The 24,215-nt window shown below is 52.3% G+C and overlaps 1 protein-coding gene and 2 long non-coding RNA genes across 3 annotated transcripts; 2 read left to right on the top strand and 1 right to left on the bottom strand.

The window, feature by feature from the left end:
* Positions 1-5,592: 5,592 nt before the first annotated feature.
* Positions 5,593-11,363, top strand: PDZK1IP1 (PDZK1 interacting protein 1). Its single transcript, XM_015091960.3, has 5 exons — positions 5,593-5,696; positions 5,900-6,063; positions 8,452-8,560; positions 10,250-10,345; positions 10,979-11,363. Exons 2-5 carry the CDS (start codon positions 5,997-5,999, stop codon positions 11,049-11,051), a joined length of 345 nt encoding a protein of 114 aa, XP_014947446.1. The 5' UTR covers positions 5,593-5,696; positions 5,900-5,996; the 3' UTR covers positions 11,052-11,363.
* A 204-nt stretch (positions 11,364-11,567) lies between these two features.
* LOC114112990 (uncharacterized) lies at positions 11,568-14,023 on the bottom strand. Its single transcript, XR_003588130.3, has 3 exons — positions 13,824-14,023; positions 12,288-12,366; positions 11,568-11,747 (listed from the first exon to the last, which is right to left on the bottom strand). It is a non-coding gene; the product is annotated as an uncharacterized LOC114112990 (long non-coding RNA).
* LOC114112991 (uncharacterized) lies at positions 12,915-14,946 on the top strand. The gene is made up of 2 exons (XR_003588131.3): positions 12,915-13,012; positions 14,660-14,946. It is a non-coding gene; the product is annotated as an uncharacterized LOC114112991 (long non-coding RNA).
* Positions 14,947-24,215: the final 9,269 nt, after the last annotated feature.

Here is a 24,215-nt window from a genome sequence, read left to right as displayed (position 1 = left end):
GCCTTCTGTCCAGGGAGACAGACATTAAGTGAGTAAACACACATATCAACATGTCACTGCGATCTGTGATAGTGGCTGTGAAGAGACAAGTAGGGGATTCATAGAAGGACTGACTTCGGATGGGGGAGAAGGGAGATCAAAGTAAGCCCTTTGGAGAAAGTGACACCTAAAGCAAGACTTGGAGGATTGGTTAGAGTCTGCCAGGCAAACAGAGTGAAGAGCGAGTGTGGAGGAGGCCCTGATGTGGGAGAGAGCTTGGTTGGTGTTTAGGAAGAGACAAAGGCCCTGGGGCCAGATGAAGCTGGAGAGAAGGATAAGGGTCATGGTGGAATCTTCAAGCCCAGCTAAGAAGTTTGGATATTATCTGAGGAGTCACTGAAAGCACTGAAGGGGATTAAGCAGGATCTGTTTGAATGAATAAAATAAGGTCCCCAGGAGCTCTCAGGTTTGCAGCAAAGACTTTAGCAACATGAAATATAAGAATGAGTTAAAAAGCCTTTTACTTTTTTTGCTCTAAATCACCCTCCTTGAATGTGTCTCCTTACTTTTCCTCAGGCTGAGCTCCCTCTGCCTGGAAACTTTCCCCAGGCTGTCACTCTGCTAGGTCCAACAAGTCATGCCCTTTCTAACATGCCCTTCCTCCAGGATATCTTCTTTAAGGAGGTAGCTGTCAGTGCTTCCCTAGTGCACAGCCTTGAGCATGCCACGTGTGCTGTTCACAGCATCACTGACTGTTTACTTGTCAGTGTCCACCCTCCCTTCTTCCAAACTACCCCTGGAAGTGGTCGGAAGTAGGGGGCTGCAGAGAGGAAATTGCAGATCCTTTAGCTGCAAACAGGCCCCTCTCTGCCCTCCCCAGCTAGTCTGGGATCAGAGCTAGACTCTGCCACCTGCTGGCATCAAGGGGAATGGCAGGCTAGAGAGGGTGGGGAAATAGGAGACTCCAAGAAGCTCCAGTATTCTTGCCTGGAGAATCCCTTGAACAGGAGGGACTGGTGTGCCCTAGCTCATGGGTTCGCAAAGAGTGGAACGTGACTGAGCGACTAACACTACCACTATTACTACTAGAAGCTTCAAGGGATTAGATTCCATAGACGAGCACCTGAAGAACTATGGATGGAGACTCACAACATTGTATGGGAGGCGGTGACCAAAACCATCCCAAAGAAAACGAAATGCAAGAAGGCAAAATGGTTGTGTGAGGAGACCTTACAAAAAGAAGAGAAGAGAAGTGAAAAGCAAAAGAGAAAGGGAGAGATATACCCAACTAAATGCAGAGTTCCAGAGAATAGCAAGAAGACATATGAAAGCCTTCTTGAATGTACAATACAAAGAAATAGAGGAAAACAATAGAATGGGAGAGATCTCTTCAAGAAAACTGGAGATACAAGGGAACATTTCATGCAAAGTGGGCACAATAAAGGACAGAAATGGCAAGGACCTAACAGAAGCAGAAGAGATTAAGAAGAGGTGGCAAGAATACACAGGGAAATTATACAGAAAAGGTCATAATGACCCAGATAACCACTATGGTGTGGTCACTCACCTAGAACCAGACATCCTGGAGTGTGAAATCAAGTGGGCCTTAGGAAGCATTACTACAAACAAAGCTAGTAGAGGTGATAGAATTCCAGCTGAGCTATTTAAAATCCTAAAACATGATGCTGTTTAAGTGCCAACAAATCTAGAAAACTCAGTGGTGGCCACAGGACTGGGGTCAGTTTTCATTCCAATCCCAAAGAAAGGCAATGCCAGAGAATGTTCAAACTACCATATAATTGTGCAAGATAATGCTAGCCAGGTAATGCTTAAAATCCTTCAACCTGGGCTTCCATAGTGCATGAACTGAAAACTTCCAGATGTACAAGCTGGATTTAGAAGAGGCAGAGGAACCAGAGATCAAATTGCCAACATCTATTGGGTCATCAAAAAAGCGAGAGAGTTCCAAAAAAACATCTACTTCTGCTTCATCGACTACGCTAAAGCCTTTGACTATGTGGATCACAGTGTGGAAAATTCTTTTCCATCACTGTGTGGAAAATTCTTAAAGAGATGGGAATACCAGACTGCCTTACCTGCCTCCTGAGAAACCTGTATGCAGATCAAGAAGCGACAGTTAGAACTGGACATGGAACAATGGTCTGATTCCAAACTGCGAAAGGAGTACATCAAGGCTGTATATTGTCACCCTGCTTATTTAACTTCTATGCAGAGTACATCAGGAGAAACGCTGGACTGGAAGAAGCGCAAGCTGGAATCAAGATTGCTGGGAGAAATATAAAAAACTCAGATATGCAGATAACACCACCCTTATGGCAGAAAGTGAAGAAGAGCTAAAGAGCCTCTTGATGAAATTGAAAGAGGAGAGTGAAAAAGTTGGCTTAAAGCTCAACATTCAGAAAACTAAGATCATGGCATCCGGTCCCATCACTTGATGGAAAATAGATGGGGAAACAGTGGCTGACTTTATTTTTTGGGGCTCCAAAATCACTGCAGATGGTGATTGCAGCCATGAAATTAAAAGACGCTTACTCCTTGGAAGGAAAGTTATGACCAACCTAGACAACATATTAAAAAGCAGAGACATTACTTTGCTAACAAAGGTCCATCTAGTCAAAGCTATGGTTTTTCCAGTGGTCATGTATGGATGTGAGAGTTGGACTATAATGAAAGCTGAGCCTGTGAGGACATGTGAGAGATATGCTCAGCACAAAAGGATTGATGCTTTTGAACTGTGGTGCTGGCAAAGATTCTTGAGAGTCACTTGGACAACAAGAAGATCAAACCAGTCAATCCTAAAGGAAATCAACCCTGAATGTTCATTGGAAAGACTGATGCTGAAGTTGAATCTCCAATAATTTGGCCACCTGATGCAAAGCGCTGCCTCATTAGAAAAGACCCTGATGCTAGAAAATATTGAGGGCAGGAGAAGAGGGCGACAGATGACGAGATGGTTGGATGGCATCACTGACTCAATAGACATGAGTCTGAGCAAACTCCAAGAGATAGTGAAGGACAGGGAAGCCTGGCAGACTGCAGTCCTTGGGGTCGCAGAGAGTCAGACATGAAGTAGTGACTGAATAACAACGAGAAGCAATGAGGACCACTTTGGCTTTTCTGAAGGGTAATTGCAAAAGATCTAACTGGGTGGAGGACCTAAGGGGACCTGATGACACAGAGCGACAGAGCTCTGCTGGGAACAGGAGGGAGGAGCTGAGTGTTGATGGAATAGTGGCTCAGAGGTGAGGATACAGGGTCCAGCCCTGTGGGGCTCCTGAGGCCTGAGTCCAGATCCTGGACCTAAGCCAGACCAGCAGGGGATCCAACTTGTTACCATGGGGACCCAGGGCTGTGTCCAGACAGCTGGAGAGATGATCCCCCCTCAGTTGGATGAGGACGCCTACAGTGCAGTGACCAGCCTCAAAGCCAAGTGTCCACCCACACCCTGCCCCCCCTTTTCCGGAACAACTTGTTTTGCTCTAAAGCTTGGGACTTTGACCTGGGAGGTGTGTTTTCCTCCTGTTGGTTACCTGCTATCCTTCCTGCTCACCCACACCCCCCACAGCCCCCAAAGCATGGCCCAGGGAGTCCTTGTCCTTCTCGGGACTCTGTAGGGAAGGGGGGATGCTTGGATGTGAGAGCTGGGACCTGAGACTTGGGGATGATGGCAGAGGCTGAGCTGCCCCTGGGGCGCACTGGCTGGAGAGGGCCCCAGCATGACTTCCCTCTCTCTTCTTGGATCTTGCCTTCCTTGGTTTCTGGGACGCCTCATTCTCCTGGAGTTTCTCCTTCTGCTCCACCCTGGCTCCTCTTCCTTTGGAAGACCCTTTGTGTTTGGCTGCGTCCTGGTCTCTCACTGTCTGCCCACCTCCTTTGCCCTGGCTCTCTCCTTCACACACACACACACACACACACACACACACACGTGAGTGCGCGCGCGTGCACACCCACACACATCCCGGGGAGACCTTGCGCTCCAGTGCCTCAGCCGCCCAGATTGCGCTTCTCTACCCTAGACCTGAGGATCCCCCTGCCTTCTGGATGTTTCCCTACGGAGTGTCCACAAGTATGATACATCTAAACCTGTAGCTCATCACCCCTCCCCACCTCCTGAAACTTGCCCCGGCCCCTTGTGAGGCGCCACCAAGCCACAAACGGAAATGACCCCAGCTCCTCGCTGCCCCTCACGCCCCACTCCCAGCTAGTCGGTGTTCTCCTGCCCGTGTCCTGTCCATGCAGCCCTCCTAAGCAGGGCTCAGTCCCAGTCCCTCTGCCTCACTCTGCAGCCCCTGCGTGGCTACTGTAAGTTCCCCATGGCTTTCCTTTCTCTGGTCTGGGGGCTCCCCATTCATTCTCCACTCTGTGTCCAGAGGTATTTTCTCGAAATCAAATCTGATCCTGTAACTCCCCTGCTTAGAAGAAGGTTATCAGTGTTTGTTTGTTAAATTCAACTCCATTCCTTGCATTCTAATCAGTGATGCCCTGGCTGTTCATTAACACACCAGGTGCCTACTCTAGCCACACATGATGCCAGAACACACTGAAGACACGAAGCTGGAGTAGGACGGGCACGCATAGACGGCGTCACTCACCTCCAAGCCAAGTTCCCCGAGACCATCTTGAGACCCCATGTTTGCATGAATGTGTGTATCCCCCATGGCAGTGGGCACACACAACCACACACACACATAGGAAGCAGGGATGAGGTGAGATGTCTGGGTGTGCCACTGGCAATAGCAAGGGCTGACCAGGAGGTCCTATGAGCACCAGTCTGGTGGCGTCTGGGCAGGGGGGCTGTGCAGGGGCTTCCAATTCACACCCTAGCTTCTGGGGACCCTCCATCTCTTAGACTTTGCCCCAGTCTACTGGTTCCTTCTTTCTTGGCCTCTGTGGAGCCAGACTCCAGCATCTGTGGCTTCCTGCAGTCCTGGAGGAATGTAGAGGGGCATGGAGGAAGGAGACCCAGCAAGATCCTTGGCCCCCAGGCCTCAACAGGTACTTGGGTCATTCTCAGATCCTGAGCTGGAGGGCCTGATGACCTCCATGGGATCTTGAGATTTGAGGACCCAGCGATTCAGGGCCCCAGACTGGACCTTCCAACCTGGGAATGTCCTTCATTTGTCCTCCAGAGCAGGACACCTACTTCCCTCATTGGGATGGGTGGAGAGGGATCAGAAGGTGTGTGCAGAGGCCTCTGACCAAGCTCAGATCCTGTCCCAGCTTCCAGGGACCAACTCTGGGGCAAAGAGGTGGAGATGAACTGAATCAGGTCAGCTTGGCTGGGTGGGGACGCTGGGAACTAGGACCTCAGGCTCTCTGTCATGATCCCCATGGAAAAGGGCGGATTTAGAGAGCTAGTGAACTGGGCAGGGAGTGCAGGGACAGAAGCCAGGGCTGTGTGCAGGCCTGGGGCCCTGGAGTCTGGTTTGGTGGAGTGGGAACAGGTGAGAAGAACAGGAAATAGGTCAGGCTCTCAGGGAGAGGGCAACTTTGACCTTTCCTAGCCTCTGGGTTTTCCCCTTGTCTGGAACCAGCCAGCAAATTTCTTAATCCCACTGTCAGCCCTGCCCAGAGGCCCCACCCCCTGGGCTCATTCAAAGGCAGGAGCAAGAATGTGTCACACCTTTCCCCAGAACTCAGCACTGCTGCCGGGAAGGGGGAGCTGACACAAGATTCCAGAGGCCTGGGGCTTGGAGGTGAGGCCTGACTCCCTTCACCTCCCAGGGCTCGGCGCCTTGGTCTCTGGAAGATGACCTCAAATGCCAGCCTGAGTGGGCTGGGCTCTGGCCAGGGAAAGCCAGGCCTGGCAGCTCATTACCGAGGGAGGGAGGGCAGGTTCCCTCTCCCTCCCCTCCTCCTTCCTCCCTTGCCTCCTTCCTCACTAGCTTCTCTCCTCCAGGGTCAAACCAGACCGAGCTGATCTCAGCGGACGCCCACAGGACCCGCAGCAGCTCCAGGGGCCGAGGTTCCAGCCGCCTGAGCAGGTGCCTGCAGCCATGTCAGCCCTCAGCCTGGTCGTCCTGAGCCTGCTCACGGCAATGCCACCCGCCAGCTGTCAACAAGGTAGCAGGGGCCTGGGCCAGCCCAGCGGCTGCGGGGAGGAGAGGGCCGGGCTGGGTGTTGGGGGCCCAGGGGTGGAAGGGGTGGTCTTCTGTCCTTCTCATCACCCTTGGCACCTGCAGGTTGGAGAGGGGAGGCACTGGGCTAGCCAGAGGAACCTCCAAAGGCAGACACAGGCTTCTGGCTGGGACGTGTGAGAAATAGGGCAGCAGGGAAACGCTGGATCTAGGGTTGGGGCGGGGAGTTGAGACCCACGCTCCGGGAGCAGGAACTGCCCTAGAGATGGCTGGGTTCTGAGAGTTGGGGGCTTCAAGGAGGGTAGGAGTAGGGGCTGAGCCACCCCTCAATGGCAGGCTTGTTTCTGGGGCGGTGCTGTCATGGTTTTGGCCTAAACCCCCTTTGTTTCCTACCCAGAGTCCCAGTGTGGTTCCCACTGCCTTCCTGGACTCTCTGTCCGGCTTTGCCACTGTGTTGCTGTGTATCTTCCATCACCCAAGGAGATGAGCAAATCACTGCCCTTCTCTGAGACTCAGTTTCCTCATCCATAAAATGAAGACAATAAACCTTCCCACCCACCTCCCAGGGCACCTACCCTGCAGGAGTGGGGTAGGGCTTTGTAAGGGTAAAGCTCCACATCCACCAACTGGTGTCTGCCCTGTGCTGTGAGGCTGTGTTTGCAGCCAGAGTCTGGGGACTCTGCAGGTGGGATTTGGGCCCAGAGGGGGTTGACTTCCAGAGCACCCCTCTTTTGCAGCTGCCCTGAGCTCTCATGCATGTCTGCTTCAACTCTGCCTCTCAGGTCTTGGAAGCCCTCTCTGGGAATTGAAGATCAGAGAGGCTGAGTAACTTGTGTAGGTCACACAGCAGAGCAAGAAGGGACAGGGCTAGATCTCTTCTCTTCTGCCCCAGGCCCTGCCCCTTGTGCTGTATGAGCACCCCAGAGCCACCTGGAAGGAGGAGCAGTGTCCCTGGTGTGTCTGGAGGGAACTGGCTGCAGAGACAGGCCTCCCAGGGCCTGAGCCCTGACTCCCAATCCTTGGGTAGCCACTGACCCGAGGAAACAAAGGGCCTGAACCATTGTTTTTTGGGAAAACAATGAGTCCAAAACACAGCGTTTTGGCAAGTATGGAACATACAGTAACCACACTGTGTATCTCCCTTCACTCAAGAAGATGAGCAAGGTCTGACCACAGGACAGAGTTCCCAGGGCCCTCTCTCCTTTACAACACCTGCCAGGATCAGGGACTGCTCAGAGAGGAAGCAGTGCCTCTGGGCAGCAGGAGAGCTTTCGGGTAGACTCAGGAAGGACCTTTGAGAAGGAATGGGCAGAATGAAGTTTCTGATGCTCAGCCTGGGCCCTTTAAGTACAGGATGGCACTAGGGATGCAGGTATTCTGGCCTGGAAGCAGGACCTTTCAAAAGTCTCCTGTTGGCCTCTGTCCCTTCCTGAGACATCTAACTGCTACTGTGTGTCTGTCCTCAGTGTGGCCAGGCTCTCTCAGGCTCACAGAGCACGGTGATGTCTGGGGAGAGGAGAGCCCTTTGGGGCTGCCAGTGGCTGAGGGCAGAGACTTCTGGGAAATCTTGAGGGTTAGAGGTAGTGTCAAGGGTCAAGGGTCAAAAGGCAGAGAAGGTGCCTGGATGGGGCCTCAGACTGGTGTCTGGCCTAGTCCCTTGGGCACCCAGCCAGAGGAGCCGAAAGAGGATCAGGTTGGGAGCTCCCCTCCTGCCAAGACCCAGAGAGAGCTCGGCCCTCTGTCCCTCCTTTCCAAATGTGTTCTGTCCTACCCTTCCTCTGGGCACCCCTGGCACCCCCAGCTGCACCGCCCTGCCTGTCCTTGCTCCCGAACGCCTACCCGATGCCAGAGAACCTCTGCTACAAAACAGGATCTTCCAGATGCCAGCCCAGTCCTATTAGCTCTGGGCCTCCCCAGCCTGGGAGCAGGGGAGGAGGGGAGCCACTCTCCCTGGCAGGGCCAGGCTGGCTATTCAAGGGGCTGCCCTTTGGTCCCTGGGCTGAGGCTCTCCCTGGGGGCCCCTACTTGTGACCCACTGCAGCGGGAAAGGGCTGGGGGAGAGGACACTCTGGGCTGCCTGGACCTCAGACGCTGCTCTCTGAGGCTTCCTCCCTCCTTGGCTCCTTTCTTTTTTCCAAATCCTGTCTTCCTCCGAACCACCATCCTCTTCATAAGCCCAGTGGTCAGACGGAGTCCTTGTTCCCCAGACGGTTTCTTCTGGTCCAGGCAGCGGGCTGGGAGCCTCCAGCACAGGCTCCTGCCCAGAGGCAGGAGGGCTCCCTGCACTGGCAGTCCCACTGCGCCCAGCTTGCTGCAGGACACACCCCCGCCCCTCGCCTCCCCCCCAAAACACAGCACATGCCTCCCTTTCCAGCCCCGGGGAACCTGCAGCCCTGGATGCAAGGCCTTATCGCTGTGGCTGTGTTCCTGGTCCTTGTCGCAATCGCCTTTGCTGTTAACCACTTCTGGTGCCAGGAAGAGCCGTGAGTGCTACCTGGGGAGCCCTGGGGGCTGGGCGGGTGCAGGCAAGGTGGGACCAGGGCCCTGGTCATTGCTCTGATAGCAGGGAGAAGGGTTGATGAAATCCTCTCACTGTGTGGAAGGGACACGGAGGCCTGAGGTCTCAGGGAGCAGAGCTGAGGTTTGCTGGCGCCTAGAGCTGAGTGCGCTCACTGGGGGCAGTCGTCTCTTCTCGGATTCTCAGTGTTTCTATCTGTATAGTTGGGACAGCGGCCCATTTGTGATGGGGGCTGTGAAAACCCTGGACAGGAATGTTCTGCCCTTCTCCAGGGTCTGCTGGCATGTCACATTCGGGAGGTACAGAGGGGCAATGGGACAGACACTGCTCTTGTGCTCACAGACTCCCAGTGGGAAGGAAAGGCAAGCATGGTGGCAGCCATCATAGCTTGAGGCTGGTGCTGAAGGCGCCTGCGGAGGGCCCTGCGGGCCTGACCTGGGGGAAAGGAGGGCGATCAGAGAAGGTTTCCTACTGTATGTTTATCCTGAAGCCCAGGCAGGAGCCAGTCCCAGCACAGTGCATGGTGGGAGAGCACTGCAGTTGAGGGGTTCTAGGTTCAGGGCAGAGCACAAAGGTAGAGGGGGCTGGGCTGAAATCTAGTTCGTTCTGTCCCTGTCAACTCTGGGGCAAGTCTGCGTCTGCCCCCAGTTCTCATACCGGTGGCCTGGTCCTGGGTGCCAGCAGCAGCCCTGCAGGACACACTGAATGAACACAAGCAGCTCCCAGATGGAGAGAGGGATGGAGAGGCCTGAGATAGGCTGGCAAGGTCAGCAGAGCCCAGGCCAGGCAGATGCTTGTGCACTAAGGCCCCCGACTTCAGGCTTTGTCCTTAGTGCAGTAGGGATCCAGTGCAAGCGTGTAAGCCAGTCTCGGGATGAGATGTCTGCAGATGAAGAAAAGGGATGAGGATGAGGTCAGGAGACAGTCTGGACTGTGGAGGCGGCAGAGGAGATGCAGAGAGGGGGCAAGTCTAAGAGCTGTCGAGGAAGGAAGCGGGGGGACACAGAGACAGGAGGGAGGAAGGACAGAGAAAACATCCAGGCTTCTGATGGGACCGCCCACCGAGACATAGACCATGAGAGAAGAGGCAGGTCTGGGGCAACTTGGATACATTATGTCTGAGGTGCCCGTGGGACGTCCGAGGAAAGATGAGCAGTGGTTAGGGTCATGGTGACCCTCCTGAGAGTGGTGTCCGGGGATGTTGGGGCGAAGGCCACCCTTGAGTAAGAGGCAAGGAGGCTGTTGTTGGAAATGATTCTTTTCTCCACTGGCCCCAGCTCTGCCTTCAGTGGCCATTCCTACTGCCTAGGAAAATCTCGTGGGGACTCTGGGGCAGACACTGAGTGCTGCCGGGTCTGCTCTGGAGCTGAGCTGAGGCCAGAGGGAAACAGCAGAGGGAGTCTGGGAGGTGGCTGGTACAAGGTCTGGGGTACGTCTTTAGTGGACCTCAGGCTGGCACCTGAGGGCCCCACTGCGGATCAGGGAGAAGGGCATGAGGCCCCTTAGAGTGTGGCCAGAACCAGGCTGCTGGGCCCTGCTGGAGAGAGGGGCTTCCCCTAGAGGCTACGGAACAGGGTCTGACTGGACTAGAGGGAGGAGGGGTACCAGAGGGAGAGGGGACCCAGAGAGCCCTGTTGATGAGCTCTGTCCCTAGGGCGCCTATAAACACGGTCATGACCATTGGAAACACAGCTGACAGGATCCTGGTGGGAACAGACGGCAAGTACTCCTCAATGGCAGCAAGCTTCAGGTGAGGCGCTGGTGGAGGGCAGACTGCCCTGTGCTCCAGGGGCTCCCGGGGACCTCAGGACCAGGAGCTTTTGATGAGGAGAGGGTGGGGAGGATGGTGGCTCATGTGGGGAAGGGCTCAGCGAAGAGAAAGGGTTCAGTGTGGGAGGATGGTGAGTGAAGGGGCCTTTGGGACAACTGCAAGGCTCCATGCAGCCTCAGTTTGCAGAGAGGGCTCAGTAAGGGGATGGGGACTCAGTGCGGGGAGGGGCTCAGTGGGTAGATTGGATTCATAGGGAGGGATGTAGTGAGGAAAAGAGGCTCAGTGGAAGAAAGGGACTCTGAAGGGATGAGTAGAAGGACTCTGTGGGGAGGAGAATCTGTAGGTGAGGAAGCTCAGTGAGGACGGGGGCTCAATGCGGGGGTTTCTTAGGGGGTTCCCAGAGGAGAGGCTAGATGGCAGAGAGAGACGGGATTCAAGGTGGTGGTGGTGAGAGGCCTCTGGCCTCAGGTGCAGAAGACCAGATATGGTCAAGGGAACCCCCTCTGGGACTCAAACATTTATTCTGGAAGACACAGCCCTCACAAGTGCAGGATGGGGCAAGGAGAAGGGGATGGGATAGAAGGAGCAATGACCCCTATCATCCTCTTTCAGGTCCAGTGAGCACGAGAATGCCTACGAGAACATCCCAGAGGAGGAGGGCAAGGTCCACAGCACCCCAATGTGACCCCTGCTTGCCTGTGTCCATGCCGAGCCCCCTCCCTCTCTGTATAGGGATCGGCAGGAAGGGGCCTGTCTTCTCCAACCTCCACCACGGTCCTGCCCCACCCTCCTGCCAAGGTCCACACTCAGACTGTGTCCAGGTTGGGGCTCAGCTGTGGCCTTGAGGTTCTAGGGGGTCCCCTGCCCAGTGCATTTCAGAAGACTCTTCTGAAAAGGACAATCAGCTCAGCACCTCCCATCCTGCCTCACATCTCCCTCCCCTGACCGTGGCAACAGCCCTTATTTCTGTGAAATAAAGACATTTTGTACTTCTGGGTCTGAGGCTCTAAATAGCTCAGAAATAGCTCCTCAGGCTTCCAGAGAGGCCCAATCTTGCTTTCCGAATCATCTTCCAAAGCCACTGTCATGGTGATTCTGGGGAATTTCCAGGAAGGCCTCTCTGGGAGAACCCCCAGGGGCAGGGAGCACACTTCTTACTCCAGCCAGAGACCCTCTTAAAAAGCACACCCTGCCCCACCCCTTTTTAGAGGAAACACATTTATTTGACTGCACTGAGTTGCAGCATGCTGGCTGTTTGTTGCATCAAGCAGGATCTTTCCTTGCGGTGCGCAGACTCTTGGCTGTGGTGCGCTGGCTTAGTTGCTCCATGGTGTGTGGGATCTTAGTTCTCTGACGAGGGATTGAACCTGGGTCCCCTGCACTGCAAGGAGGATTCTTAACCATTGCACCACCAAGGAAGTCCCAAGTCTTCCTCTCCTGACCTGCCCTTCACAACTGCAAATCTGGGTGATTCTGAGCTCTTCATGTAGCACCAACCCTGCCCCCCCCCCCACCCCCCCGCCGCCTCCATGTTGCCAGACATTGCAGAGGGTTCACTCATTGCTCATTCATCCAGCTCTGTCCTCATCCCCATGGCTCTTCTGGGCTGGGCTTGGGGCATTGGAAGCACTAGGGAAAGTCTTGGGCTAGGACTCGGGAAGCTCAGATGGGAGTCTGAGCAAGTCCCCTCCTGACTTGCCGTGTGACTTTGGAGAGTCAATGTCCTCTCTGAGCTCTGCTGACCCTCTGTGGAGGACTTAGCCAGGCTCACCACAAAGCTTGAGTGGGAATCATCCTTCCTAAGCCACTGACTCCCAGTCCCAGGTGGGCGTGAGGCGAAGGAACTGGGCCCCCCGGGAGAATGAAGCAGGAGGGAGTGGACACGACCCTACCGGGCTGGCTGACCATGCAGACCCCTCACCTCTAGGACTGTCATTCTCGTGAGAACAGCCTCTGTCTCTGTCTGGGGTGGCAACTGGAGGTGGACTCTCCCAGGAGCACTGCAAGATCCAGAGGAGAGGGGCTGGAGGGCAGGGAGCAGCCCGCCTCGTCCCTAAGATCTTCTACCGCCTGTCTCACCTGTCACGGCCTCTCGTTCCTCCATCACAGCTGCTCCTGTGCTGCTCCAGGGCTTCACCCAAATACCCCTGGGGAGTTCCGCCTGAAATCCAGACCATCCCTCCCACCCCACTGGGGGCTAGTCTGCAGCCTGCAGCAGAGGGAAGATCCCCCAGCTGAGGGCTGGCTGGGTCTCTGCCCTGTTGTGTGACTCGCCTCCCCTCTCTGGACTTCAGCTCAGTGACTTGTGGCTGGAGCTCCCGTGATTCCCACTCTCGGCTTTTGCACACATGGGAGGACGCCTTTTCACCCCCCTCTGCCCGTGTAAACTCTGCACATTCCTTCTCCTTGGCCCTGCCTAGCTACCTCTTCCTCCAGGAAGTCTTCCTTGATTAGACCAGAGGACAGAGTCAAGTGACCAGCCAGCCCAGCCTTTGGCTGCTTGGGTCTGATCCTCCTTGTATGAAGCTATGTCCCTCCCACCTCAGCCTCCTGTTGTCTCACCTCAGGCCCCTGTTGTCTAGGGGTGTCAGAGGTGGGGGGAGGCAGTTCCCAGCGTGACTCCTCACCGGCCTGCTAGGTCTGAAGGTAGAGATGCCATTCCCCTGTTTCCCCTCCAGCCCCTCACAGTTTACCAGCAGGGGCTGTGGCAGCTGCTCTCCTGTCCTGATGCTGAAGGTGGGGGGCGTGGTGGGCTGAGCTGGGGTGGCCCGGTGGGTGAGTAGGGGGATCAGATTCCTCCCCCATCCCACCCTCCACATCCCTGGGCCTTTCCAGGAGCCTCCTTAGCCCCCTCCCCACCAGCCGGACCAGGATGGTGGGAACTCCATCCCGGGGTCCTTGTGGGGCTGGGCTGGCACTGACCTTCCCCCCAACCCCATGTTCCTGTCCTGACAGGGGGCAGGGGGCAGGGGCATGGAGATGCCGGCCCCAGAACTGCCGTAGCCCCCAGTCCTTATCGCTAGTTCCCACCTGCCAGTCTGGCCAGAGGAAGGAGGGAAAGGAGGCTGGGTCCGGGCCAGGGAGGTGCTTAATGACCCTCCGGGGGCCTAATCGCAGACTGGCAGCCGCTGAGTGGCTCAGGCTGGCTCCTGGAGGAGGCTGATAACGCACCAGCTGGGCCCCCCACCATCTATCGGTGCTGCACAGCCAGTCCCGAGGGGGCATCGCTCGGGGGGCCTGGGAGGGGAAGCCTCTGGGCTGGGGCAGGGCGTCAGGGGACGCGCGGGAAGCTCTCCGCCCCTCCCGCCCTGCGGGAAGGGGATTCTGAGCTCCTTGATTGACAGACAAGGGGGAGGATGCTCCTTCAACGCCTTCCTCCTTCCTCCCCACCCCTTTCTCCCCAGGCCGGACCTCCCCGTCCCAAGCCCGTTTTCTCTTTGGCTCTCCCAGCCTTTACTCATCTCCGTGTCTGTGCTCCAGTCTCTTTCGGAGTGCAGTTTGTATTTCCATCTTCTTGTATCGGTCGCGTGTCTCCCTTCTCCTTCCTTCACCTGAATTCATTGTTCACGCCTTCTCTTTCACCTCTCACCCGCCCTCTTTTTCCAGCTGGCTCTCCCCCTGCCTCCTCTCCAGCTCTCCCACGTGCCTGCGCTGCCCTGATGCCCCTCGAGGCAGGGCGAAGTCCGGTGCCCTCACCCAAGTCTCACTTTTTGTGCTGCTTGGCCTCCTGCGGATCTCTCCACCTGCTCTCTGGGCAGAAGGCGAAGGCTGCTCAGGCCCTGGCTCCAGGACCCAGAGGTTCTGTTACTCCCAGAAGACATTCTTGCTCCTCCAGCTTTCTGGAACAGGGCTGGCACCTTTCCTGTTCTTTCTCTACCGAAAACGTGTGGATTTCACAGGGTTACATTGTAGGCTACGCCCGAATCACGCTAAAAGCCCCACCCAGCAACTGCAGAGTTGAAAGTAGGTTGCAGCACACTTTACTTCAGTTAGACTTGAAGAGGAACTTCCAGCCTGGAGTCGATTTTGAAAAAAGGGTGCAGAGTCCTAGCTTGAATGTTATTAAGATAGAGTGGCAGGGGCTTGGAATAATTTTCAAGATGACTTCCCTCATGCTCAGAGTGATGAGCAGAAACACTGTACTCTTATTGTATTCCAGGGAGCCTAGTATCACAGGGCAACGTCTGCCGGGCAGTCTCCTCCCCTAGCCCAGGGCAGAGGAGCGGGGGAGATGGGAGGTGTCCAGTGTCTGCGATGGGCTGTCTTTCTCCTTATCCTATCCTATCTCCTTAGGCCAAGCTCCCAGGTGAGTCAGGTGGCTGGAACCGGTGGAACTTGCTCTGGGATGAAGATGGAAAGCATTTGGCTCCCCTTCAGATCTGGTCCGCGGGCCTGGAGCCCCCAGCTTGGCTCTCCTCCCAGTTTTCAGACCGCAGCAGTCCACACAGTGGCCAAGAGCTGGGGCTTAAGAATCATGCAGACTCTAGTTGAAAGCCCAGCTCTTCTCCTCATTGCTTGTGGGACCACCTGGGCTTCTGGATGTTCTTTTCACTTGCCAGTAAAACTGCTTCTGTCATGACTTCCCTGCGGGGTTACTGGGAGGAAGCTGAGATAATATACGTGTTATCACTGCACCTGAGACTCGCCAGAAGACCCCCTAAGCTCGGCTTACCAGTCACTTCTGGGAGGCTAGTCTTAACCCCGGGGCTAAGGGCTTCCTCTGGGCCACACCAGCATCTCTGTACTCACTGCTCTGTGTTGCCTGTTTCCTTGTCTGTGTGCAGCTCCAGCATCAGGTCTGGGAGCTCCTCGAGGGCAGGCAAGGGGTGACTTTCCTCTCTGAGTCACCAGCACCCACGGTTGGGCCCAGAAAAGGGAAGACCGAGGGGTGGTGAAGAGACCTGGAGGGAGAGACTAAATCCTAGTCCATACCCGTCTGCCCCACATAGGTACACACACACATAGGACCTGCACACCCTCTCTCAATCTCTCTCCGGCTGAAGGTCCTGGGGTCCGTGAACACCGATGCTCCATCTGGTCTTCAGTTAGTGGGGAGGGGTTGTTCTCCCCTCCCTGCCCGCATCTGCCGACAGCCTCAGCTGCCCCCTGGTGGCTGCACACTCAATGAGAAGGGTAGGTTCAGTAGAGCCCTTGAACTGGACCTTCAGGGGGCTCTTCCCCCTTAAGCACTGGGACCAAAGGCCTTCCTATGGCCAGGCCCGGGGGCCTCGTAGGTTGTGCAGCACCTTGCACTGTGGGTCTCAAGGGCAGCTGGGCCTCCAAGCGCCCCCTCTTTGTGTCCCTAGAGGCCAGTTCCTTGAAAACTTCAGGTTCTGAGTACTACTGGTGCGGCCAGGCTCTGGGGGACTTAGCATCCGGTCCTCATGACACACACCCCTTTCTCTCAGAAATGGTCCGAGAGCCCCATGGCCTCTGTCACGAGTCATTATTCCAGAGAATAAGGAATGATAATGTTTGTGGTGCCCTGCTCCCTAGAGACCCTGGCCCCGTGGGGAAGAAGAATAGAGAGCTTGATGAGAGAGAGAGAGAGAGAGAGAGAGAGAGAGAAAGTGCAGGGACGAGTCTCAGTATTGTCCTGAGCAGGCTGGAAGATGGTGGAACCTCATGGGGAGCATTGATGGGGTTGTGTGAACTGCACCTCTACCTGCAACCTGGGCGCCTTTTCCTGCTTCTCATGAAGGCACTGGGCAGTGGGTGGCCCTGAGGGTGACAGGTGCCAGGGGACGAGCAGGAGTGTGTGGGGTGAGGATGCATTTGGACAAGTGGTTTGGGAGCTGGTGGGATTTGGGAGAGGACTAGGGAGCATTTGGGTGCATAGGGCAGGTCTGAAGTGCAGTTGAGCAATTTCTAGTTCAACCAGAGATTTTGCTTTCCAGCTGGATGCCCACTGGGAGGTTAAGAGGACAGGTCTGGGCCAGGCAGCCTGGACACAACACCGATGTGACCCCAATACCGTGTTGGACAAATCAGTCAACCAAGCTCCAGGTTACTCATCTGTAAACTGGGGGGAGTACGTGAGTGTCCATCTAATAAGAGGTGAAGACTCAGAGAAGCAGTGCACATAATGCACAGAATAGTGTCAAGTGTACAATTAGTGCACACAACAAATGTTAGTGCACACAACAAATGTTAGCTTTTGTCTTATTATTATCATTATTACAGGATGAACTTGGTTGGATGCAGGACCACTGTGTGTCAGAGCTAGCAAAATCCTTTGAGTCATTTAGCCCAGTTTAGTATTAATAATATTGCACAGTAGAATCTGAAGCCCAAGGAAGGGATGGCCCCTGCCCAATGTCACGTGACAAGTCAGGGTGAGAGGCAAGCTAGAGGCTCTGCATGGCTGGTTGGAACAGAATGTACTGGGCCCAGCTGCTCCCCTGGACCTCTGGAGGAGCCAGTGTAATGGGGCTGGTTCGTTCTGCACTGCTGAGGCCGGTACTGTTCTGTACGTGGACTTTGCAAATGAGTAACCGGGCTCCTGACCAGTTCAGGCTGTGAGCTTGGGGTGTGGGATGGGGGTGGTGGTGAGGATGGGTGCTGGCGAAGTGGAGGAGGGGTTGAGGAGGAGAGTGAGCTCCAGCGACCAAGGAGGAAAAGGAGAGAGAGGGATGGGAAGAAGATGATGGAAGAATCTTCCAGGTGCCAAGAGCTAACAAGTTTCAACAAGAGACTGGGAAGGGTCTTCCCTCCAACCCAAAGGCAGTGATGGTAGTGGTGGTGTTGGTTCACATGTTGAAGCTAACAGCTACTTTGTGGTGGGTAGGATGATTTCTGATTGGAGATTTATTCTGATCCCATTTTCTTGAGGGAAAAATGCAGACTCAGAAAGGGAGGTAAGTTGCTTAAGGTCACAACAGTCTGGAAGTGGCACTGGGCCCTGCTCTTTTCACTTTAAATCCATTGTTAATTCTACCTCAATGTAGAGTTCCGTGTGTGCTTGTGTGTGTGTGTGTGTGTGTGTGTGTGTGTGTGTGTGAGAGAGAGAGAGAGAGAGAGAGAGAGAGAGAGAGAGAGAAATGGGAAGATGAAGAGGACAATAAAGTGTTTGTACTGTAGCACTAACAGTCCATCGGAAAGAGGCATCTGGGAACTGGAGAGAGGTACCCTTAGTAACTAAGCAGATGCTGCTTCTGCCTCCGTCCTGCCTGCTCGCTCCTCCACATCTTCCGCCTCCAGTACTCTGTTGAATCTGCTCTCACCAGGAGCACCAGAATCCTCTCTTCTTGTTGCAGGATACAGTGGCCTGTTGGATGCTTTTGCCCTCAGCACAATAGGATGATGGCTGCTTTCTCTGGGGAGTGCTTTCTGCCCAACCTGGTGAACCCTCAGCGCCCCAGGCTCACACAGGCCCATGGACTCACAGCCTCATGTTGGTCATGGTGTTTGTTGCTCTCTGAACAAGAAAGCTGATCTCTGTGAGGCAGAGACCGCAGCTGCCTCGTTTGTCGTGACGTCCGAGTGTCCAGCACAGGTCTGGAACAACGGGAGGTCCCCGGTCATAAGGACCTTATGAATGAATGTCATAAGGACCTTATCCCCTCCATTTATTTACATTCCTTCCCATGAAGTATCAGCTTCTGAATCAGCATCTTCAGCTCCATCCCCTCTAGGACCCAGTTACCTCCTGCACACCTCTACAGGAATCCCAGACCAAGATGGAATTCTGGATCTCTGACTCATCTGAGGCCCCTATGCTGCTAGGGGCGCCACCGTTCATCCACCCAGGCCAGAGGCGGGAAACACCCCGAATCCCCCTCCCTCAGCCCACCCCATCTTCCCTGCTGCAGGTCTGCCGCTTGCATGGGTGTTTGCAGCCACCCTCCGTCCTTCTCCTTGTTCTCACTCTTGCTTCAGGCTCAAACTATCCTCCGCACATGGTCACTTGAGAGACCTTTCCCAAACACAGAGTCAAGCGGGACCCAGCCCCTCACACCTGTGAGGTGAGCCTCCCTCCTCCAGGAGGGGGCCTGGACTTGAAGCCAGACTTCCCTGGGCAAATCCTGTCCTGCCAATTTTATATTAGCATGATGTTGGGCAAGTTAGTAACATAGGTACGTCAGCCCCTGGATATGAAAATTAAGGGTAAAATGATGCCCATCTTATTGGGTTGCTAGACTTCCCTGGGCAAATCCTGTCCTGCCAATTTTATATTAGCATGATGTTGGGCAAGTTAGTTGGATATTTAGGCAGAGATAGGTACGTCAGCCCCTGAATATGAAAATTAAGGGTAAAATGATGCCCATCTTATTGGGTTGCAGTGAAGAGTAAATGTGTTAATATATGTACAGGAAGCATAGAGTAAATAAATACTTAGTGAGTGTTAGTAACAGACACCTTTCTTTTCCTCTTTTGCCTGCAATGTCTTAATTAGCCACGAGATGGCACATTGCAGGCGCTCTGCTATGTAACTACTCCACGCTTTCCTTCCTCCCCTACCACAGTGCTTCACATCACCAACATTGCCAGCCTCACCAACTTCAGGAACGCTTTCTGATACATCTTTCCCACTCCAGACTCACCAAGTGGATTCTGTTTTCTGTCTGCGAGCTCCTGGAGGGCATGACATCTCCAGGTCCCTGGGCAGAGTCCCTGCATAGAAGAAGAGCTGTGTTTGTCAGATGAATGAATATGTGTCAGCCAGTCCCAGCTCAGCCACTTAAATAATTTGCATGATCTTGGGCAAATCAATTTACCTCTCAAGTTTTTTTTTTTTCCTTAAATGGACACCAAAGAGGCTCAACAACATATTTGTGGAGACAGCCCAGTGCAAAGCCTTAGTAAGATCTGATGTGTAGAACCAGGGCCTCCTTGCCCAGACACCTGCCTGCCAACCATGGAGCATTCTCACTGCCCACCAGCTATTCCCCACTTGTGCTTACTCCTGTCCCCTATCCCAGCTGAGGGTATTAAAAATGAGTTTACCTTTTCCTAAAGGTCCTTCTTTATCAAGTATGGTCTGGAGTTAGTCAGCAAGCTGGCTGGGCTGGGTGGGCCGAGGCTTAGTTGATGGTTCAGCTGAGTCCAGTGGGCTCCCATTTGCCTGGAAAGCACAGGCTCAGCCTCCCTGTCCCTGAAAGCCCCACTGTCCTCCTGAATGAGGCCCTCCTGGGCCTTGTCTTCTTCACTCTGGTTCCTGACGTCCCAGCTCTGGCTGGGGTGGGACACTGCCTCTGTTTGGATGACCCTGGTCATTGTGGCTCTCCCATAAAAACCCTGAAAACAATGGTCCTTCCTTAGGACAAACTCCCAGGAGTGGGATGACTCCATGAAAGAATACAAGCATTTTTGAGGGTCTTGTAAAGTACATGCTCACCAGTGATTTCTTTAACAGTTGAAGCCATTTATACTTAATCAGTTCACTGTAAACAGCGTGGGTGGGGGAAGATTCCAGTTTGCGTTGGTGCCAAACACTTAAAAATTGTTCGCCACGTATAATACTTTCTTTTTGCCAAATGTCTGTTCTGTCCTTCCTCCTTTCTCCTTATTGCTGGAAATATCTTGAAAAGCCACCAAATGGCAGCACTCACACACAATCCTTGGGATGCTTAATGCCGCCAGCAACCCCTTTTCCTGTGTGTAGAGGAGAATCTGCCCAGGCCGAGGGTCCGAGCGTAGAGACCACTGATAGGATCCATGAGAGATGTGGGGGTGGCCCAAATGGAGAGATCACTGGTTGGAAGTCAAGTGCTTGGGATTCTAGAACTCATCCTGTTCTGCCTTAAGTTTAGCTACCATTTATTTCCTGAGGACTGCCTGGGCTACATTTTATCCAACCATCACATCAGGAGCATCCATCACCAGGATTTGCATCTATATTTACAATTCCTTTTCCGGTACACTGGCTGTCTTAAAAATTGTACGTATCCTGCTGCAGATATGCTGGAATTTCCGTATCTGCAATGGCACCCTCAGGCATGGGGACTAGGTTGTTCTCTGTAGACCCTATCTCTGCCTAATATCCAATAACTGTCTCATTCCATATTAAGCAAAAGTTCTACAGGGTGTGGTATCCTATAATATTCCAAATGGAAACTCAGATACAGGGCTATCCATATTCAGAATTCCTTGTAAATATCTAAGGTTTTTATATACCCTTATCAATTTACCCATTCCCTAGACAGTGTAACAAGAGACTGTAAGATGATGCAGTTACTTTCTGTTAATCATAAGGGAAGATAGCTGAGGATAAAGCTGTCACGCAGAGATATGCAGAGATGAAAGTAATCTAGATGTTGAATTGGAGCCTAGATCACACTGTGCTTGAAAGCCACACTACAATTAGTTACATGAGCCAATAATTTCATTTTGCAGTTGAAGTCAGTTTGAGTTTTTTATGGTTTTTTTTTTTTTGTGGGTTACACCAAAAGGAAACCTATATCATCCAGGAAGATATCAGAATTATTTCTAATAGTTGTTAAAACCAATCAGAAGTGTCGTAAATTATATAGTTTATCCCCAAACCATACAGTTGTGTTTTGGCATTATATTTATCTTCATATTCTTCCACTGGTAATAAAATTCCTTCGTTAATCATTATATGAGGAGACTTAAAATTAGCAAACTTTCTTTAGGAACACATGGATTCCATTCTTAGATTTTAGGATAATGTGGCACGTGAGTATGGGAGGCTTGTAGCAGTCTGGAGCCAGCTTGAAGTGGAGCAGAGTCAGGGCCAGGGTCATTTTACATTTAGCCATGGAAAAACGCTGCCTAATGCAGTTCCTGGGGACACCAGGGAGGAAAAGTAATACCTGATAAATCTGTATATTATTAGAAACATGTAGTCAAGGCTATGGTTTTCCTGTGGTCATGTATGGATGTGAAAGTTGGACTGTGAAAAAGGCTGAGTGCTGAAGAATTGATGCTTTTGAACTGTGGGGTTGGAGAAGACTCTTGAGAGTCCCTTGGACTGCAAGGAGATCCAACCAGTCCATTCTGAAGGAGATCAGCCCTGGGATTTCTTTGGAAGGAATGATGCTAAAGCTGAAACTCCAGTACTTTGGCCACCTCATGCGAAGAGTTGACTCATTGGAAAAGACTCTGATGCTGGGAGGGATTGGGGGCAGGAGGAGAAGGGGATGACAGAGGATGAGATGGCTGGATGGTATCACTGACTCAATGGACGTGAGTCTGAGTGAACTCCGGGAGTTGGTGATGGACAGGGAGGCTTGGCAAGCTGCGATTCATGGGGTCGCAAAGAGTCGGACACGACTGAGCGACTGAACTGAACTGAGACAATCTTTTTATATATGACACCTTTTCCAGGGAAACAAAATCCATATTCTAAACCAAACCAAGTTTGTGATAGAATTCAGGAAAGGTTTTAAATATACTGGGACCGTAAAGTTCTTTGGTGTCAAGACTAAGTGATAGTGAATTGTATCAACAATTGATTCTGCAGGATCCATAGAACTAGAAAAAATTTCCAAATTATGGAGAAGAAACACTAGTTTTACTATTATTCATTCAGAAATCTGTGCAGTTGAGCATGAGAATTCTTTTTTTTTTTTTGAGAGACAAAAGAAGGGTTTTAATAAGTAAAATACAGAGCATGTAATGTTTTACATTCACAGTTCTGCTCTCTGTTGCCATGACAATTTACCCTAGCCTTGAATTTGCAGTAAAGAGCATGAGAATATTAAACCTGGTATACTCAGTGGATTATACTGTGTTTGATAAAGCAGGTTTTTCTTATACCATATTGGAAAAGCATATTTTCTTATACCATATATTTTCTTATACCATCCCTGGTGGCTCAGATGGTAAAGAATCTGCCTGCAATGCAGGAGACCCAGGTTCAATCCCAAGTCAGGAAAATCCCCTGGACAAGGGCATGGCAACCCACTCCAGTATTCTTTCCTGGAGAATTCCGTGGACTGAGGAGCCTGATGAGCTACAGTCCATGGGGTCACAAAGATTCGGACATGACTGAGCAACTACTATGGGAAAGGGACATTAGGAACTCAGAACAGGAATTTAGATCGTGCCTGGGTGCTGCCAATGTCGCCTTGTCTGGGGTGGAGATGGCTGGCATCAATACATGCCCACTTGCCAAGGAACAGAGCTGTCTTTCATGACATTGGCTGATCTCTTTGGGGGCTCGTCTGAACTCCCTGGCCGTAAAAGAAGACAAGCCAGGTAATGTGGCAGGGAGCCACCCCAGTGCCGGTGAACTGCAGGCACAGAGTGAGTGAATTTTGTCAAGCAAGCACAATTGTACACTTCCATCCTGTTTACCAGCTTGAGTCTTTACCTTGATCCACCTGAGAATGGTAGGGAGGCATAGGGGTGTCTTTTTTTTCACAATTTTCCTTGGAGAATTTCAAGGGGTAAAGATCTGAAATGAGAGTGAAGGTCCTCCACTCTCCCCACCCCCAAACTCTACACGTATCATGAATGCAATTCCTAAAGCTAACTCTAGGAACTGACAAAGGCTGGGTACTACAAGCCTAGCCTGTGGATCACAATAAACTGTGGAAAATTCTTCAAGAGATGGGAATACCAGACCACCTGACCTTCCTCTTGAGAAACCTATATGCAGGCCAGGAAGCAACAGTTAGAACTGGACATGGAACAACAGACTGGTTCCAAATAGGAAAAGGAGTACGTCCAGGCTGTATATTGTCACCCTGCTTATTTAACTTCTATGCAGAGTACATCATGAGAAATGCTGGGCTGGAAGAAGCACAAACTGGAATCAAGATTGGCGGGAGAAATATCAATAACCTCAGATATGCAGATGACACCACCCTTATGGCAGAAAGTGAAGAGGAACTAAAAAGCCTCTTGATGAAAGTGAAAGTGGAGAGTGAAAAAGTTGGCTTAAAGCTCAACATTCAGAAAACGAAGATCATGGCACCTGGTCCCATCCCTTCACGGGAAGTACATGGGGAAACAGTGGAAACAGTGGCTGGCTTTATTTTGGGGGGCTCCAAAATCATTGCAGATGGTGATTGCTGCCATGAAATTAAGACTCTTACTCCTTGGAAGGAAAGTTATGACCAACCTAGATAGTATATTGAAAAGCAGAGACATTATTTTGCCGACTAAGGTCCGTCTAGTCAAGGCTATGGTGTTTCCAGTAGTCATGTATGGATGTGAGAGTTGGACTGTGAAGAAAGCTGAGTGCCAAAGAATTGATGCTTTTGAACTGTGGTGTTGGAGAAGACTCTTGAGAGTCCCTTGGACTGCAAGGAAATCCAACCAGTCCATTCTAAAGGAGATCAGCCCTGGGATTTCTTTGGAAGGAATGATGCTAAAGTGGAAACTCCAGTACTTTGGCCACCTCATGCGAGGAGTTGACTCATTGGAAAAGACTCTGATGCTGGGAGGGATTGGGGGCAGGAGGAGAAGGGATGAGATGGCTGGATGGCATCACTGACTCGATGGATGTGAGTCTGAGTGAACTCCAGGAGTTGGTGATGGACAGGGAGGCCTGGCAAGCTGCGATTCATGGGGTCACAAAGAGTCAGACACGACTGAGTGACTGAACTGAACTGAACTGATGGGATTTGAGTCTGGGATAAGAAGGTTTTTGTTTGGAATGTTATCAAGATATTTTACATAGTTTCCTGATGCTAACAAGTCTTGTGCAGCCTGAACAGGAATTTCTTAATGATTTCGAGATTCACCACTTATTTGATGTGTAAGTGCCAAATATTTAATACATATTAGATACTCAGTGGATTAATAGACATGGTTCCTGCCTTCATGGAGCTTCTATTCTAAAGTGGAAAATGGATACCAAATAGATAAATACAAATTGTATTAATACTGAGTGCCATGAAAGAAATGAGTGGGCTGGGCTAGACAGTAATCCAGTGGA

Source organism: Ovis aries, chromosome 1 (genome assembly GCF_016772045.2).
Source record: "Ovis aries strain OAR_USU_Benz2616 breed Rambouillet chromosome 1, ARS-UI_Ramb_v3.0, whole genome shotgun sequence".
Lineage (NCBI taxonomy): Eukaryota > Metazoa > Chordata > Mammalia > Artiodactyla > Bovidae > Ovis > Ovis aries.
Note: the sequence above shows the minus strand (reverse complement) of the source record. Positions and strands in the feature narration are given on the sequence as shown.